The sequence below is a fragment of the Magallana gigas genome, chromosome 8 (genome assembly GCF_963853765.1).
Source record: "Magallana gigas chromosome 8, xbMagGiga1.1, whole genome shotgun sequence".
Lineage (NCBI taxonomy): Eukaryota > Metazoa > Mollusca > Bivalvia > Ostreida > Ostreidae > Magallana > Magallana gigas.
The window spans coordinates 458,494-474,960 of NC_088860.1; the positions used below are offsets into that span (position 1 = coordinate 458,494).

The 16,467-nt window shown below is 36.7% G+C and overlaps 1 protein-coding gene across 1 annotated transcript; it reads right to left on the reverse strand.

The window, feature by feature from the left end:
* Positions 1-508: 508 nt before the first annotated feature.
* On the reverse strand, positions 509-15,863 carry LOC105339672 (E3 ubiquitin-protein ligase MARCHF5). The gene is made up of 6 exons (XM_011445323.4): positions 15,550-15,863; positions 14,896-15,101; positions 14,432-14,562; positions 7,061-7,247; positions 2,242-2,408; positions 509-1,862 (listed from the first exon to the last, which is right to left on the reverse strand). Exons 1-6 carry the CDS (start codon positions 15,573-15,575, stop codon positions 1,677-1,679), a joined length of 903 nt encoding a protein of 300 aa, XP_011443625.1. The 5' UTR covers positions 15,576-15,863; the 3' UTR covers positions 509-1,676.
* Between the last annotated feature and the right edge of the window lie 604 nt (positions 15,864-16,467).

A 16,467-nucleotide genomic window follows, 5' to 3' on the forward strand; every position in this document is an offset into this window, starting at 1 on the left:
GTCTCGTCTTCTATCACATTTTCTTACCCTGGCCCAAGTAGCTTATATTTCCAGACAGTTACCACATATTTTATATTTATTTGTGTGGGAGAAGTTTTCACAAGGTTAGCAAATATTTCTCATCATGGACCAGTATCGGGTATTTGCCATAGAGTTGTATTAAAAAAGCAGGTGTGGATAAGGCTTGGTTGCGAAAATTAGTTGCCGGAAACCAGTTCATAACAAGTCGATCACAAAATGAAGTCATCCCGAATAATTAAAGTTTACAGTACATGTATTTCTATTCTTGAGGGTATTCTCATTTACTTGAGCTTTCTGCTAATGCAAGATAAAAAAAACTTAAAGAATTTGATTCTACAAAGTCTCGCAAAGAAAAAATCGGATATAGGTATGCACAGAGGAATCCTTGTTAAATTTATGAAAGATAAATCACCTTTAACAGCAGTATAATTATAAAATGAACATGTATTAAAATTATATTTTATCAATGACAAAACAAACTACTCTGTCCTTTTACATACTTAAATATTTTATTCAATCAAATTTATATTCATAAACAAGAAACACTAGTATTGAATTTCAGCATGCAAAATACTCTTTTTTTCAAATTAAAGATCTACAATCTAGTATAGACCTCTAAAATACTTCATAATAGTCACAGAAAACACAAATCAAGTTAAATAAACTCTTGAAGCCAACCAACAGCTGCTTACAGATAAAAAAAAACTTGTTTTATTTTCAGTTTATGGGTGTAAATGTTCGAATCCTGAATTCATAGAATTCATGTTTTTCTGTGATCCTTTAATTGCTTTACCTGTGAGCTCTCTCCTTACAAAATCAGTCTAATACTATCATTGAGAGAGAGCAAGTCGACTTCACAAGATGTAAGTACTGCAGACACATCAACACTCAATGTGAAGGTTCTGTTTCAACAGAATCGGCAAAGCTTTGTATTTAGATCACTGATTAGTACTCAGAAAAATATAAAGACATATGAGGTTACCTGAAATCATGAGATGTTGTAACATTATACATAACAGACTGATTATACATCATTTCATTTACAGACAGATTTGTAGATGGTACTGAAAAAGAGAAAATACCCAAGCAACATTAAGTCACTTTACCATGTAAGTAGTGTTTATATATCATGCCAACAATAATAGTCACTCAAGTACTGCATACAACTAAACGTCCCGCCAATACATGTACATACTTCGTTAACAAATATAAATGACTGGGAATGAGGGGGAATATCACACATTGGAACAGAGATCACAACATGGGAGCAGATGCTGAGGTGACGACAGTCACTAGTATATCTGGTCAGGTACCACACCGTTAGTGTCAGGTAAGTCCTGAAGACACCACTGTCTAAAGTGTCACCTCACAAACAAGAATAACTGCAATGACTGTATGGTAAATATCAATTCCATTCATGTATAGCTTGATATGTACCGATACAGCTATATATTATGATCCACAGCATTACACAGCACAGCACCAACAGACGAAGCTGGCTTAAAACATACACTTCACAAAATATGTCAGATTTATACTTGGGTAATCACCATCGGCTAGTTTTATAAATACATTTGGCAAACTTTCTGAATATGTTGGGCCTGGGTGATTTGTCTGAGTGGTGAGTGGAGCTCGTACAAGTTCCTCACGGCCCCTTACACAGATGATGATGACAGGCGGGGCTCTTCTGAGGGGTAGTCTTTGATGACCCGATTTGATGAGGTTGGGCCAGTCTCCTCTGTAGGGTAGTCTTTGATGACCCGATTAGCCTGATTCAGGTATTGCTGTTGCTTGAAGTAGATCTTGAGTGCTCCTTTCAGTATTGTGAAGGCCACACCACCCTAACAAACAAATCAGTCCGTTAATTGACATTCTTAGATGTATAACAGACACCAAGGAACACCAACAGGTCTCAATCTACAAGTTATGACTCTGATTTTCCAAGCTAACCTTTAACAAGATTTTTTTCTTTACCTTGATTTTATTGTAAAGTACTAAAAGCAGATCGTCAGGAGTTATGGTACTTGGTATTTATGGAGGTTTGGTTTAGAACATAATTTATAAAGTAAGGTACTTGTAGGTGTATTTTTTGAGAAACAAGACTGTAATTTACATTCTATTATTTTTAAGATGAGTCTTACACAAATGTTTTACCTGATTAAATTTTCATAACAACATAGAATACCTGTAGGCAATTTATTGTTCACTATAAATAATTACCAGAAGTGTTCGTTGGAAATTAGAGTGCACCGATCCAAACATGATTTTGCCCATGACTGTGGCGATGGTGGGCATGATGAGGGCACCACAAAAGAGCCGCGTGGCAGTCAGCATGTCAGAGAGGTCTGGCTGGGTCTCCGTGGGAACACGCAGGTTCCTGCCGCAAACTGAAACGACAACAAAAATATTGTAACAACAAGTCTCACAAGTAGTCCTCCTGAATCATAGTAATGGTCACACATAATCAGAACAACAAATCAATTACAGCTTCATGTCACTACAAGGAAGAGTAGTTTGGACCTGTCCTACATTTTGACACTAGTGCCCTGTCAGTACTGGTACATATATATTGAATTAGAACATGTCAATCAAACCAATCTAGACATGCATGGATTCAATTTTTCTCTGTACTTATTATTTAATGGAAACACTTAGGGAGAAATTCAAAGAGAAATATTTGAACAATTAAATTCATTCTAATAGGAGCTATTAAGAAAATGCATGATCACTGCAGAAACAAAATTATTCTGCTGAGACAGGTTATGTATTTTTTTATGCAATGATCACCTCCTTTAGTTTACAGTCTTATTAGCCAACACAGAGAGAATTTGTTATAATAATCAGCTGTTTTGTATTTATGTTTATGTGTGACGTCATAGCGCGCGACAGGATGTGTAGTGTCGTCTGCGAGGTTAGAGAGACGCCAGGGATCAGAGAGGAAAGACATTGAGGAATCTTCGGTAATTCAGCCATGCCGTGTGGGATCTATATGTAACTGTGACTGTTGGACCGTCTTTTACTTTCTGTGAACTGTGATCCGTCTGTTAACTGTGATCTTCCTGTGAACTGTGATTCGCCCGTGTGCGCGTACCGTCCCGTAAAACTGCACCGTCCTGTCGCCATTCAATCAGCTGAGTATCTGTGAAACTTTGTTTAGATTAATTGATTCTGTATTTGTTTATCGTTTGTGTGTTTTGATATATGTGTAATCTATTAAATGTGTCAACGTTAATTGTTTCGACTAGTGTCTTTTGTTAGTGTCGCTATATTTAGAATTGGGGAAAGTTTTTGGGCTAATTTTAGATTTCTAGTTCAGCGCACGTTATAAATTTGACTGTTACAATGGTTGCCAGTGATAGTCTGTAATCAGTTACCACATGTAGGACTCAGTTTTGTACCAATAATCTAAAGCCTATATGGTTATACTACCAGCCTTTGGTTGTGACAGGAATTAACTTCGAAATGAGCTACCTCAAGTGTCTATATAAACCCTGATCATATTCTTGATTAATTAAACTTGCCGATCTTTTGTATTTCATTACTGACATCAAAGAAAATACAATCCCTGTTCTAATGCAGCAATGAGGTGATCTCTGGTGATAGTCGTTAATCAGGGCAATTTGTTCTTTATATTGCTCTGATCTCAAGGACATTGTTCTTTATATTGCTCTGCTCTCAAGGACATTGTTCTTTATATTGCTCTGCTCTCAAGGACATTGTTCTTTATATTGCTCTGCTCTCAAGGACATTGTTCTTTATATTGCTCTGCTCTCAAGGACATCTGACTGCACTCAATAACCTTCCTCATCTATTTCTAATCTGAGAGATTTACATCATGTAACGGTGCTCTAGTTTGGAGCGCCATACCCTCTATTTCCAAAAACAAGGAAAATCTTCACAGAATTAAAATTCCTTCCCAAAATACCACAACAAAGAGGAAAAGCAGCCTGTTCTGTGATAATTTAGACATGCTTTCTATTGTTTCATCACAGGATAAGCAGCCTGATTTCTGATGATCTTCTGTTTTCATGTTTTCTATTGTTTCACTGAGGCTGCACTGTATTCTAATTATGTCCTTAGTTTTTTCAGCAATGCCTGAGCTCTGAGGGGAGCCCTGCTGTGGCACAAAATTTATCTCCCGTCTTTGTGTGCTTACCACTCTAAGCACTGCAGCACAATAGCACAAACAGGTGCTCCTGTACCATGTTCATACAGCTGTATTCAACAAGATGACATTCACTTTTCATCTAAAAAGGATGAATCCTGGAAGCTTCTATATAGGCATCAACATAGACTTCATTATTACAAAATTTTACAGTATATTATATCATATAAAAGTATATTATACAAATACCAATCATGCTTCCCATCGTGCTTTTCTGGATTTGATCATGATTTATCTAGAGCCAGCGGTGGAGCTGAAGGTGGCAGGAAGTGACCTTGACAATGGAGCTGCACCCCATAAAATCAATATCCCCATATCACAATATAGCCTACACACCAAGGGACCAATGAGAGAGGGAGGTGTGCTCCAGTGGCTGGCCGTTGCCCTGAAGGATATTTGATAAAGCTGGCCTGTGTTAATTGCCGGATAAGTAAATGTATTGACTTCCCCCCTCTCTGGGGACATCTCCAAATCGATCCTCTGCTTGTCCATTAAACAATCCCTACTGTTATTGAGCACCCAGTGTGTGTGTGTGTCTGTGAGAGTGACTTAGTGTGTGTGTCTGTGAGAGTGACTTAGTTTGTGTGTCGGTGAATGTAACTTTACTTGAGCAAGTTTGGGTGTGTTTACCCTATGATAAGGGGGCTAGTTCTGTTACAACTCGGTTTAAATTTCTTAAGGAAGTATGTAACACTGACATTTTCTGAAATACTTTCTTTCAAAATAAACAATATCACCCGGTAATTATAACATTACATTTTTTTCTGTCAAGACTTTAGCTGTCTAACAATTAAGCTCAAAAGGGTTTTAAACTTCTTACCATTCTAAGAATTTTAAAAGTGCATTTTAGACGATATCTTGGACAATTTAAGATTTATTTTGAATATAAAGTGTTTTCCTACATTTTGATATATCTCGGTGTCCAACCATAAGTTAAAAGGGATATCCGTTAAATTTTGTGTTGTAAGGTATGCTTAAATTTCAATTCAAATAAGGATTTCTGTTTAAGATGAGGCACTCTTGGGAGAATCTTCTCCAAGAAGCATTCATACACTTCTAGGATTGTCTGCAAACAGTCGGAAAACTCTCCCTGTGGAGATCTTCAGGGAGTGCAGTAACACTCTCAAATCAATTTCTACAGCTAGTTTTCCTACATGTGTAATTACCATTCAAACAAGTCTTTTCACAGACTTTCTAATTTCCCTAGTGAAGAGGGAAACAGCATTAACAAGTGTCAAACTGCCATTGGTGTTTATAGCTTCCCTCCACACGATATCCCTAAAACAGCATCTGAATTCTGGTGATACATCAATAAGTATGCTCCCAGGACAACCAGATCGTTTATCAGCACCTTATAATACAGAATAACTCTATAGTTACATGTACTATAGCAAGTACACCTACATACTGAGGATATTTATAGGTGTATTTCTTGCTTCATAAACCAATCATTTCACTTGATTTCATGTTCTTTTTTTTTTTTTGAAGGGGAAGATTTAGAGTTTACTTGAATCAATTCTATTCAATTTTTTTTTCAAAATACCACATTTTTAGAATTCACTGAAAATGATTATCAATGTTCAATTAAAGCAGACAATGTTGTAAATACATGTACCAGTGCCTAACGTTGCAAACGTGTCTGTGTTTGGATGGGTCAAATTTCATTGAACTGTATAAATAAGACACTACCCAAAACAGTGAAATAAACCAGTTAAGAGAATATGTTGGAGGAATGGTAGTTTGTAACAAGTTACCACTTACCAGTAGATAGGATATGTTGGAGGAATGGTAGTTTGTAACAAGTTACCACTTACCAGTAGATAGGATATGTTGTAGGAATGGTAGTTTGTAACAAGCTACCACTTACCAGTAGAGATGGTATGTTGGAGGAATGGTAGTTTGTAACAAGTTACCACTTACCAGTAAATAGGATATGTTGGAGGAATGGTAGTTTGTAACAAGCTACCACTTACCAGTAGAGATGGTATGTTGGAGGAATGGTAGTTTGTAACAAGTTACCACTTACCAGTAGATAGGATATGTTGGAGGAATGGTAGTTTGTAACAAGCTACCACTTACCAGTAGATAGGATATGTTGGAGGAATGGTAGTTTGTAACAAGCTACCACTTACCAGTAGATAGGATATGTTGCAGGGATGGTAGTTTGTAACAAGCTACCACTTACCAGTAGATAGGATATGTTGGAGGAATGGTAGTTTGTAACAAGCCACCACTTACCAGTAGATAGGATATGTTGGAGGAATGGTAGTTTGTAACAAGCTACCACTTACCAGTAGAGAGGATATGTTGCAGGAATGGTAGTTTGTAACAAGCCACCACTTACCAGTAGATAGGATATGTTTGAGGAATGGTAGTTTGTAACAAGCCACCACTTACCAGTAGATAGGATATGTTGGAGGAATGGTAGTTTGTAACAAGCCAACACTTACCAGTAGATAGGATATGTTGGAGGAATGGTAGTTTGTTACAAGCCACCACTTACCAGTAAAGAGGAGGTGCTGGAGGAATAGTAGTTTGTTACAAGCTACTACTTACCAGCAGAGAGGATATATTGGAGGAATGGTAGTTTGTTACAAACCACCACTTACCAGTAGAGAGGATATGTTGGTGGAATGGTAGTTTGTAACAAGCTACCACTTACCAGTAGAGAGGATGTGTTTGAGGAATGGTAGTTTGTAACAAGCTACCACTTACCAGTAGAGAGGATATGTTGGTGGAATGGTAGTTTGTAACAAGCTACCACTTACCAGTAGAGAGGATGTGTTTGAGGAATGGTAGTTTGTAACAAGCTACCACTTATCAATAGAGAGGATATATTGGAGGAATGGTAGTTTGTTACTAGTTACCACTTACCAGTAGAGAGGAAGTGTTGGAGGAATGGTAGTTTGGCAGCGTGTTTTCTCCACAGACGGAGGAGGTAGTCTTCCCAGCGGCACATCTTGCCCAGCATCAGCACCACAGGAATGGAGGGCAGACAGATCAGCAGGAAGATCGGGTCCACCCCTTCCATCACATTTAGCCCCTCCTTGTGTCCTAGAACCTGACAATTCAAACCAAAGTGTCAAATCAATTATTCTGCTACATAACTTTAATTTTCCTTTTTTATAATCAAGCATGTCATGTTTTAAAAGAAAATGAATGGTGCTTTATGAAATGAACAATATTTTCCACATGGACTATTTGTTCTTTGTAATGTAAAGCAGGTTAAAATCTCAGTAGTAAAGATCCTGACTTTTATCATGCAGCTGTTCATCTCTGCTGTTCAAATTTGCAAAAATCTCATTTTTATGATTTTTAAAAAAGAATATGTAATTTGTATGAAAATGTTGGGTAAATTCACAATATAAGTGTCTATTAGTGTTTCTCTGATAAAAAAAAAATATAAAAAACCCCATTACGTTAATTTATTGATGAACTAGACTAAAATTAATTTTTAATTAATTATAAATAGTGGCTTGATTTCCACTTGCGTTTTGTTGTAGATTGTAAGGTGTTTGGATGAGATCTATACATGCACTTAATTGGACTTGAATTCATACATTTGTAAATATTTTTGTCTTGAACCTCATGTGCCATTGATATGGTTTGAGAGAAATAAAAGCATACTATAACGACTACTTTACTGGAGACTGTGTGGTCACTAGAATATGAGGACTTAATTAATCTAAAAGGTTCCAGTATCAAATCTTCTTAATTAAATTACTGGATATGTTTACTTTTTTTACATCAACAAGCATATCTCTATCTAGAATTATTTACTTCTACATGCAGAAGAATTTGCAGATTTACTTTTTTCCATAAAAGAGAATATTTATTCTGCAAGTTTCATTTTCCTGCCATTCAGTATCTGACCGTACCCAGTTTACCAATCCCAATTTAATTTCTGTTGAATCTCAAACAACAAAGAATCTGTCGTCTGATTGGTCAATATTCTGTTGTGGCTGGTGAATATTTATTTCCTCTACATCAACTGACTTTAAAGACTCATAAAATGTAATTTGTCAATATCAGCAAAATCTTCCAGAGTAAGACATTGGTTTCTTTTCATTTGAATGCACTGTCAAATCCTTTGTGACTATTTATATCTAAAGAGTTGTCTTTTTTTAAAGACAATAGCCTGCTAGTACAAAGCTGAGACCAACTAAGGAAGAACTGATTTAGATATTGATCACAGTATTAAAACTTTATCTCACAATGTCTGTAGATAGAGCCAGAAACGCAATGGTTTATAAAGTAAATGTATACTGCTATATATGACACTGGCAGTGTATACACTCATTAGGAAGTATTTTTTGGAAATACATGCAGAGAACTTTATATCATGAACATGATGAATAGCTTCATGATATGAATTGAGGAATCAAAAGCAGTGGGACCTGTAGATATAAAACGTTCACACAGTCTGTCCCTTGATGGTGTCCTCTCAGAGATGAAGGCTAGATTTATAGTGGCAGCCATTTAGCCATGGATTCGGACATTTCATGGATGCCCATTTAGCTGTGGATTGGGACATTTCATGGACGCCCATCAGATGGTATGGGTGCATTGAGGACACAACACCCCGAAGATTTCTACAGAGCTGATTAAGACACATAACAGCCATAAATCTTTCCACTGCTCGCAACAAGTCAAATGCCCATATGTGTGATCAAAATTCCTGTATGCATGCAAAATGTCAGAATCAAATGAATCAATTTTTATCTTTGGGATTTATGGTACTTACTGGTATGCATGTTTTGTACCATAAATTTGAACTCTGGTGTTTATTATGGATTTTATACATATCTGGCCAGGCATGGTTGATGCTAACAGGACATGGCTATTTTTATCTTCTGTTTGTGTATTTCATCCTGTTGACATTTCAGAAATTCAGCAGATTACGTAATGTGTAAATTTCATGTCACACAGGTGGCTGCTGGCAAACAAAGATTGGTTGATGTACTTTACACTATTACAAATCCTGAATCTATATTCAGTAGTTATGATGGATGAATTCACTATGACCTTTGACCTCATCAAACTTGCCATAATTTTAATGACTGCTGTACCGGGGTGCTCCAAGATTAGAGCAGCTGCATAGTGCTGCCCTTCTTTCGCAGCTTTCTTAATCAATGATATATATTTTAACCAATGCTAATCTATTGCTGTGTATAAAATATTGTAGCCAAAATTTTAAGTGATGTTTGAAACTTATACATTTCAAATCTCAAAATGTGGATCCCCCATTTTCAAAAGTGAAGCTGAAGCTCATGTCTTGGCAATTACAATGTTCAGCTCTATATTCCAGTTCAATTTCCAAATATTTTGGCAATATTTATCAATTAATGCTATTTCAACAATAATAAGTTCGGATTTGAAAACAGTAGGTACAATGTTTAATATGATATCTAAAACAAAGACAATTCTCTCCCAACTTGTACAAAAAAATCAAGTCCCTGATTTTCATATCAAGTATCACTTCTCACAGACGGATGCCATATATCTCCTCTTTACAGATAAGTCCTATATCTCACAGACAGATGACAATATATATCTCCTCTTTGATTGACTTTGAAGATAAGTCCTATATCTCAAACACAGATGCCATATATTTCCTCTTTACAGATAAGTCCAATATCTCACACACAGATGCCATATATTTCCTCTTTACAGATAAGTCCTATATCTCACACACAGGTGCCATATAATTCCTCTTTACAGATAAATCCTACATCTCACATACAGATGCCATATATCTCCTCTTTACAGATAAGTCCTACATCCCACAAACAGATAACAATATATCTCCTCTTTACAGATAAGTCCTATATCTCACAGACAGATGAAATATATCTCCTCTTTACAGATAAGTCCTACATCCCACAAACAGATAACAATATATCTCCTCTTTACAGATAATTCCTATATCTCACAGACAGATGACAATATATCTCCTCTTTACAGATAATTCCTATATCTCACAGACAGATGACAATATATATCCTCTTTACAAATAAGTCCTACATCTTACAGACAGATGACAATATATATCCTCTTTACAAATAAGTCCTACATCTCACAGACAGATGACAATATATCTCCTCTTTACAGATAAGTCCTACATCTCACATACAGATGACAATATATCTCCTCTTTACAGCTAAGTCCTATATCTCACAAATAGATAACAATATATATCCTCTCTACAGATAAGTCCTACATCTCACATACAGATGACATATATTTCCTCTTTACAGATAATTCCTATATCTCACATACAGATGCCATATATCTCCTCTTTACAGATTAGTCCTACATCTCACACACAGATGCCATATATCTCCTCTTTACAGATAAGTCCTACATCTCACAGACAGATGACAATATATCTCCTCTTAACAGATAAGTCCTACATCTCACAGACAGATGTCATATATCTCCTCTTTACAGATAAGTCCTATATCTCACAGACAGATGACAATATATCTCCTCTTTACAGATAAGTCCTATATCTCACACACAGATGCCATATATTTCCTCTTTACAGATAAGTCCTACATCTCAGATACAGATGCCATATATCTCCTCTTTACAGATAAGTCCTATATCTCACAAATAGATAACAATATATATCCTCTTTGAAGATAAGTCCTGTATCTCACATATGCGCTATCTTATCCATAGAGTTATATTCTATATCTCACATAGAGACAGCTGCCCTATCTCATCCATAGATATGTCCTTTATCTCACATACAGCTTTCTTATTTCATCCAAAAAATTAAGTCCTATATCTCACATACAAGCAGCTTTCCAATTTCATTCAACGCTCAATTTGTTATATATCTCATATATAGACAGCTGCCCTATCTCATCTATAGACACAAGTCTTATATCTCACATACATGCTGTCCTATCTCATACATAGAGATAAGAGTTATATCTTATAGATACATGTCTAATCTCATCTTCAGAGATAAGTTCTACATCTCAAATACAGATACATGTCTAATCTCATCTATAGAGAAAAGTCCTATATCTCACATACAGACAGCTGTCAATCTGTTCTACAGAGAAAAGACCTATATCTCACATACAGACAGCTGCCTATCTGTTCTACAGAGACAAGTCCTATATCTCACATACAGACAGCTGTCCTATCTGTGCTACAGAGACAGTCCCTTATCTCACATACAGACAGCTGCCCTATCTCATCTACAGAGACAAGTCATATATCTCACATACAAACAGCTGCCCTATCTCATCTACAGAGACAAGTCCTATATCTCACATACAGACAGCTGTCCTAACTGTTCTACAGAGACAGTCCTATATCTCACATACAGACAGCTGTCTATCTGTTCTACAGAGACAAGTCCTATATCTCACATACAGACAGCTGTCTATCTGTTCTACAGAGACAAGTCCTTTATCTCACATACAGACAGCTGTCCTATCTGTGCTACAGAGAAAAGTCCTATATCTCACATACAGACAGCTGTCCTATCTGTTCTACAGAGAAAAGACCTATATCTCACATACAGACAGCTGTCCATCTGTTCTACAGAGACAAGTCCTATATCTCACATACAGACAGCTGTCCATCTGTTCTACAGAGACAAGTCCTATATCTCACATACAGACAGCTGTCCTATCTGTTCTACAGAGACAAGTCCTATCTCAAATACAGACAGCCGTCCTATCTGTTCTACAGAGACAAGTCCTATATCTCACATACAGACAGCTGTCTATCTGTTCTACAGAGACAAGTCCTTTATCTCACAAACAGACAGCTGTCCTATCTGTGCTACAGAGAAAAGTCCCATATCTCACATACAGACAGCTGTCCTATCTGTGCTACAGAGAAAAGTCCCATATCTCACATACAGACAGCTGTCCTATATCTGTTCTACAGAGAAAAGTTCTATATCTCACATAAAGACAGCTGTCCTATCTGTTCTACAGAGACAAGTCCTATATCTCACATACAGACAGCTGCCTATCTCTTCTACAGAGAAAAGTTCTATATCTCACATAAAGACAGCTGTCCATCTGTTCTACAGAGACAAGTCCTATATCTCACATACAGACAGCTGCCTATCTGTTCTACAGAGACAAGTCCTATATCTCACATACAGACAGCTGTCCTATCTGTTCTACAGAGATAAGTCCTATTAGGCTATATCTCACATACAGACAGCTGCCCTATCTCATCTACAGAGACAAGTCCTATATCTCACATACAGACAGCTGTCCTATCTGTTCTACAGAGACAAGTCCTATATCTCACATACAGACAGCTGTTTATCTCATCTACAGAGACAAGTCCTATATCTCACATACAGACAGCTGTCCTATCTGTTCTACAGAGACAAGTCCTCTATCTCACAAACAGACAGCTGTCCTATCTGTGCTACAGAGACAGTCATATATCTCACATACAGACAGCTGTCCATCTGTTCTACAGAGACAAGTCATATATCTCACATACAGACAGCTGTCCTATCTGTTCTACAGAGACAAGTCCTATATCTCACATACAGACAGCTATCCTATCTGTTCTACAGAGACAGTCCTATATCTCACATACAGACAGCTGTCCTATCTGTTCTACAGAGACAGTCCTTTATCTCACATACAGACAGCTGTCCTATCTGTTCTACAGAGATAAGTCATATTAGGCTATATCTCACATACAGACAGCTGTCCTATCTCTTCTACAGAGTCAAGTCCTATATACAGGTAACTCTCGATAGCTCGAAGTCCATGGGACCGAGGAAAAACTTCGAGGTTTCAAGAGTTCGAGTTTTCAAGAGTTCTGAATTTTCCAGGTTGACCGACGGGTTTTAAAATTAGTCTTACCGGATGTTATGATTCAGCCATTTATTTAGTGCTAACCTTACGCACGTGCTTAAACAACGTTTTCTTTTCAGTAAAATATACAGAAATGGATGTTTTTCTTTAAAACTGAATAAAACAACAGTTACTATTAAATAAATTCATAATAATTATTTATTTTATGCATCATATTAAGACCAGATTGCTCAGTACTACTGTACTGGGAGACGATCGACATGTCATAAATGTGATAACTGAGTACCACCCATTGTTCCCACTGTACGGGTCCTTCACTAGCTGTAAGAACTTGTTCAGCAATAACCATTATAATGACAATATTGCTGCTAAACATAATTTTTATAGTTTCATAATTTTAAAATTTGACCATGGCTCAATATCACCGTTTCGTCTCAATTAATTTCTCATTTTCATTGCGTCTCCAAATTATCGTAAAACGGTTGGTGTTGATTATAGATTAGGTATCGGTGTAGGCAATCATCAAACAATTATCACCATGCAGTGACAAGTGTCGCCTAAATAAACAACCCATGACACGGGTCCCGCATCTAACGCCTGGAGCAATTTAAATGACCAAGTAGGTGTTAATTAGGTATAGCGCTTGGAGATACAGGGCGACTTGGAGGTATCGAGAGTAAAAAACTATAGATTATGAAAAACGGGACTGCAGTTTGACTTCGAGGGATCAAGGGTTTCGAGAGATCAAGAGTTCGAGAAATCAAGAGTAAATTTGCTTAGTTATATAGGGAAAAAAATCGGGACCCTAGACTCACTTCGAGCGATCAACAACTTCGAGGGATCGAAGTTCGAGCCATCGAGAGTTACCTGTATCACATACAGACAGCTGCCCTATCTCATCTATAGAGACAAGTCCTATATATCACATACAGACAGCTGCCCTATCACTAACTCTCTATATCACTTTTTTTTACTAACTCCCAATACCACCCACTTTCTTACTTTCTTTATCACACTAAACTTAACATCAACTCGCTATATCACACTAAACTTCACACTATCTCTCTAGATCATAACACTCCTCACTTTCTCTTTCACTCAAAGTGCACTCGACCAAAAACAGATTCTTCTCACAAGTTTATCTAACACTGGGATTGTGATTACATGATACAGACAGTGATTTTTTCACAGTGACCTAGACAGGTATTAAGGTACAAAAAAATCTGCAGGTCCAGACCAGGCTAAATAAAACAAACAGGTACTTCGACATATATCCGTAGTCCTATCAGTCAATGATTTTTACAGCTAAGGTTAACAGATATGAATCCACATTCCAATCAGTCAATGAAATTTAAAGATATCTGCAGTCCTAATAGTCAATGAAATTTAAAGATATCCACAGTCCTATTAGTCAATGATATCTACAGCCTACCTGCATCACTGTGATGGCACCATAGGTAACGGCGGTCCAGTACACAGAGCCCATCAAGATGCTTCCCGCAACAAAAGGGGCAACCTTGTAAATTATTCGGTCAATTTTGTCCATCACAAACACTAATGGGCCTGAAATAATAAAGACTAAGTTTTAATTGTATGTAATCATTTCAAACATTTCAGACGGTTCTATATGGAATGTTATGGCATCTTTCTTGATATACATTAAAATTTATTGTTGATAACTGAGGAAAAGATATCTAATTCAAGAGAAAACATTGTCACATGAATGTGATTCACACCGGACTGATAATCAGAGTACTCCAGACATAAACAAAACACGATAAAAAAAAAGATAGTGGGCCCTAATGAAATAAAACAACAAAACAAACTATCTATTTTTCCTCAAGACATTATTTACTTCATTATTAAAATGTTTCGTTCTATTTTCCACATATTTACCGAGTTTAGGAAAGACGATGATGTACTCTGTGTTGCACTGAGGACAGGCCACTTTGGATGTGCTTTTTCCCTTCTGTTTCTCGTCTATCCACCTCTGGAGACAAAGTTGATGGACCCACTTGGTGGTTCCCTTACACCGACACGGCCTGACCCATGGGGTACTACTATCATCATCCTCAGTAGCGAAACACACCCAGCAGGTTTTCCTAAATACATAATTTAATAATCTTACTTCTTGGGACACATTACATTTCACTGTATCTATGAATCATTTTACATACAGTACATACAATTGACAGGGCTTGTAACATGAATAGGTAGAATCTTTATATTTCATCAATTACTTGTTATAATCGCATCCATATTATTGTTTTTAATGTATATCCTCCATGAGGGCCATTGATTGGTAGACATACAAAGCAGGCCAAAATATCAGACTACCAATGCCATACTATATGAGTAGCTCACCACTCTTGAAGTTGTATGTCTGTATACAGTGTAGTAAAATAAAGTTAAAAAGTAAGTTACTTTCTTTACCTTGTTTTTTAGTTTCTACACAAGCCCCTGTGACCTTTCTACTGTAACGTTATATGCGCTTGTTGATGTATTATAATGGTTGTCAGAACTAGCTATGATCTGTTTTAACAAACTCACCTTTCTTCATCAAGCTGTAGAGCCATTATTAAGTAACCGTTCGTCACTGAGAATCGTTCGTTGTCATTATCTTCATGACGCAAACCTGCGAATCACACGATGTTGTGCTGGCCACGAAAACATAAACAAAGCCCTGAGGTCAACAAACTTCTACTGCACTAAATCAATTGAAAAGGTTCCTCCATTAAAACTTATAAAATAAGTTCGGTATAAATAGGCCCTTCCGATATGCAAAACAAATACCAAAGTATGGTTTTATCACCCAAAACCCAGGCAAAACCTTTCTCGGTATCCTAACCGGAAGTGACGTTCAGGTACATTGGTATTATAGATAAGTTGTTCATAGATGATGACCAATTCATTCGAACACCAACATTATAATTGAAATGCAATGCCTTATTCCTTTATATTGTACAATGATAATTTTTAAAATACATTTAAAATCTACAAATACTATTCTTATGTTTCCCTACTCCCTCCCTCACCCTTCACAGACGAAAACTTCTTGAAACTGTTAAAAAAAGTATGCAAATAATTAAAGATTTTCCATATATCTAAATGGACATTTTAAGCAATGTTATATAGCTTTTTTCTTCAATACATGACCATACATATTTAACACATTAAATGTTTTGTCAAGTAAAATTAACTTAAAAACAAAACAAAAGCAAAACAGCATATCAGAACGTTAAAGAATGATACACAACGAATATTTTTTCTCACGAGATAAGAAATATGAAATATCCAGTATGGATCCGGTGAAATATATGTTTACAAACAGTTCGTTGACAATTTAAAAAAGAGGGTGAATATTCTTTTGATAAAAAGAAAGCAGTGGCATAATCAGTCACGTAGCATCAAAGAGGGGGTGGGGGTGGCCTGCCCCCCCCCCCACCCACTGTTTTGCGCCGCAAAGAT

Bases quoted from the DNA above. Each gene is read 5' to 3' on its own strand.
- LOC105339672 (XM_011445323.4), bottom strand. From the start codon at position 15,575: ATGGCTCTACAGCTTGATGAAGAAAG. The intron at 14,563-14,895 runs GTAAATATGTGG...TTATTATTTCAG, and splicing joins CATCGTCTTTCCTAAACTCG to GCCCATTAGTGTTTGTGATG. The intron at 1,863-2,241 runs GTAATTATTTAT...TTTGTTTGTTAG, and splicing joins ATTTCCAACGAACACTTCTG to GGTGGTGTGGCCTTCACAAT.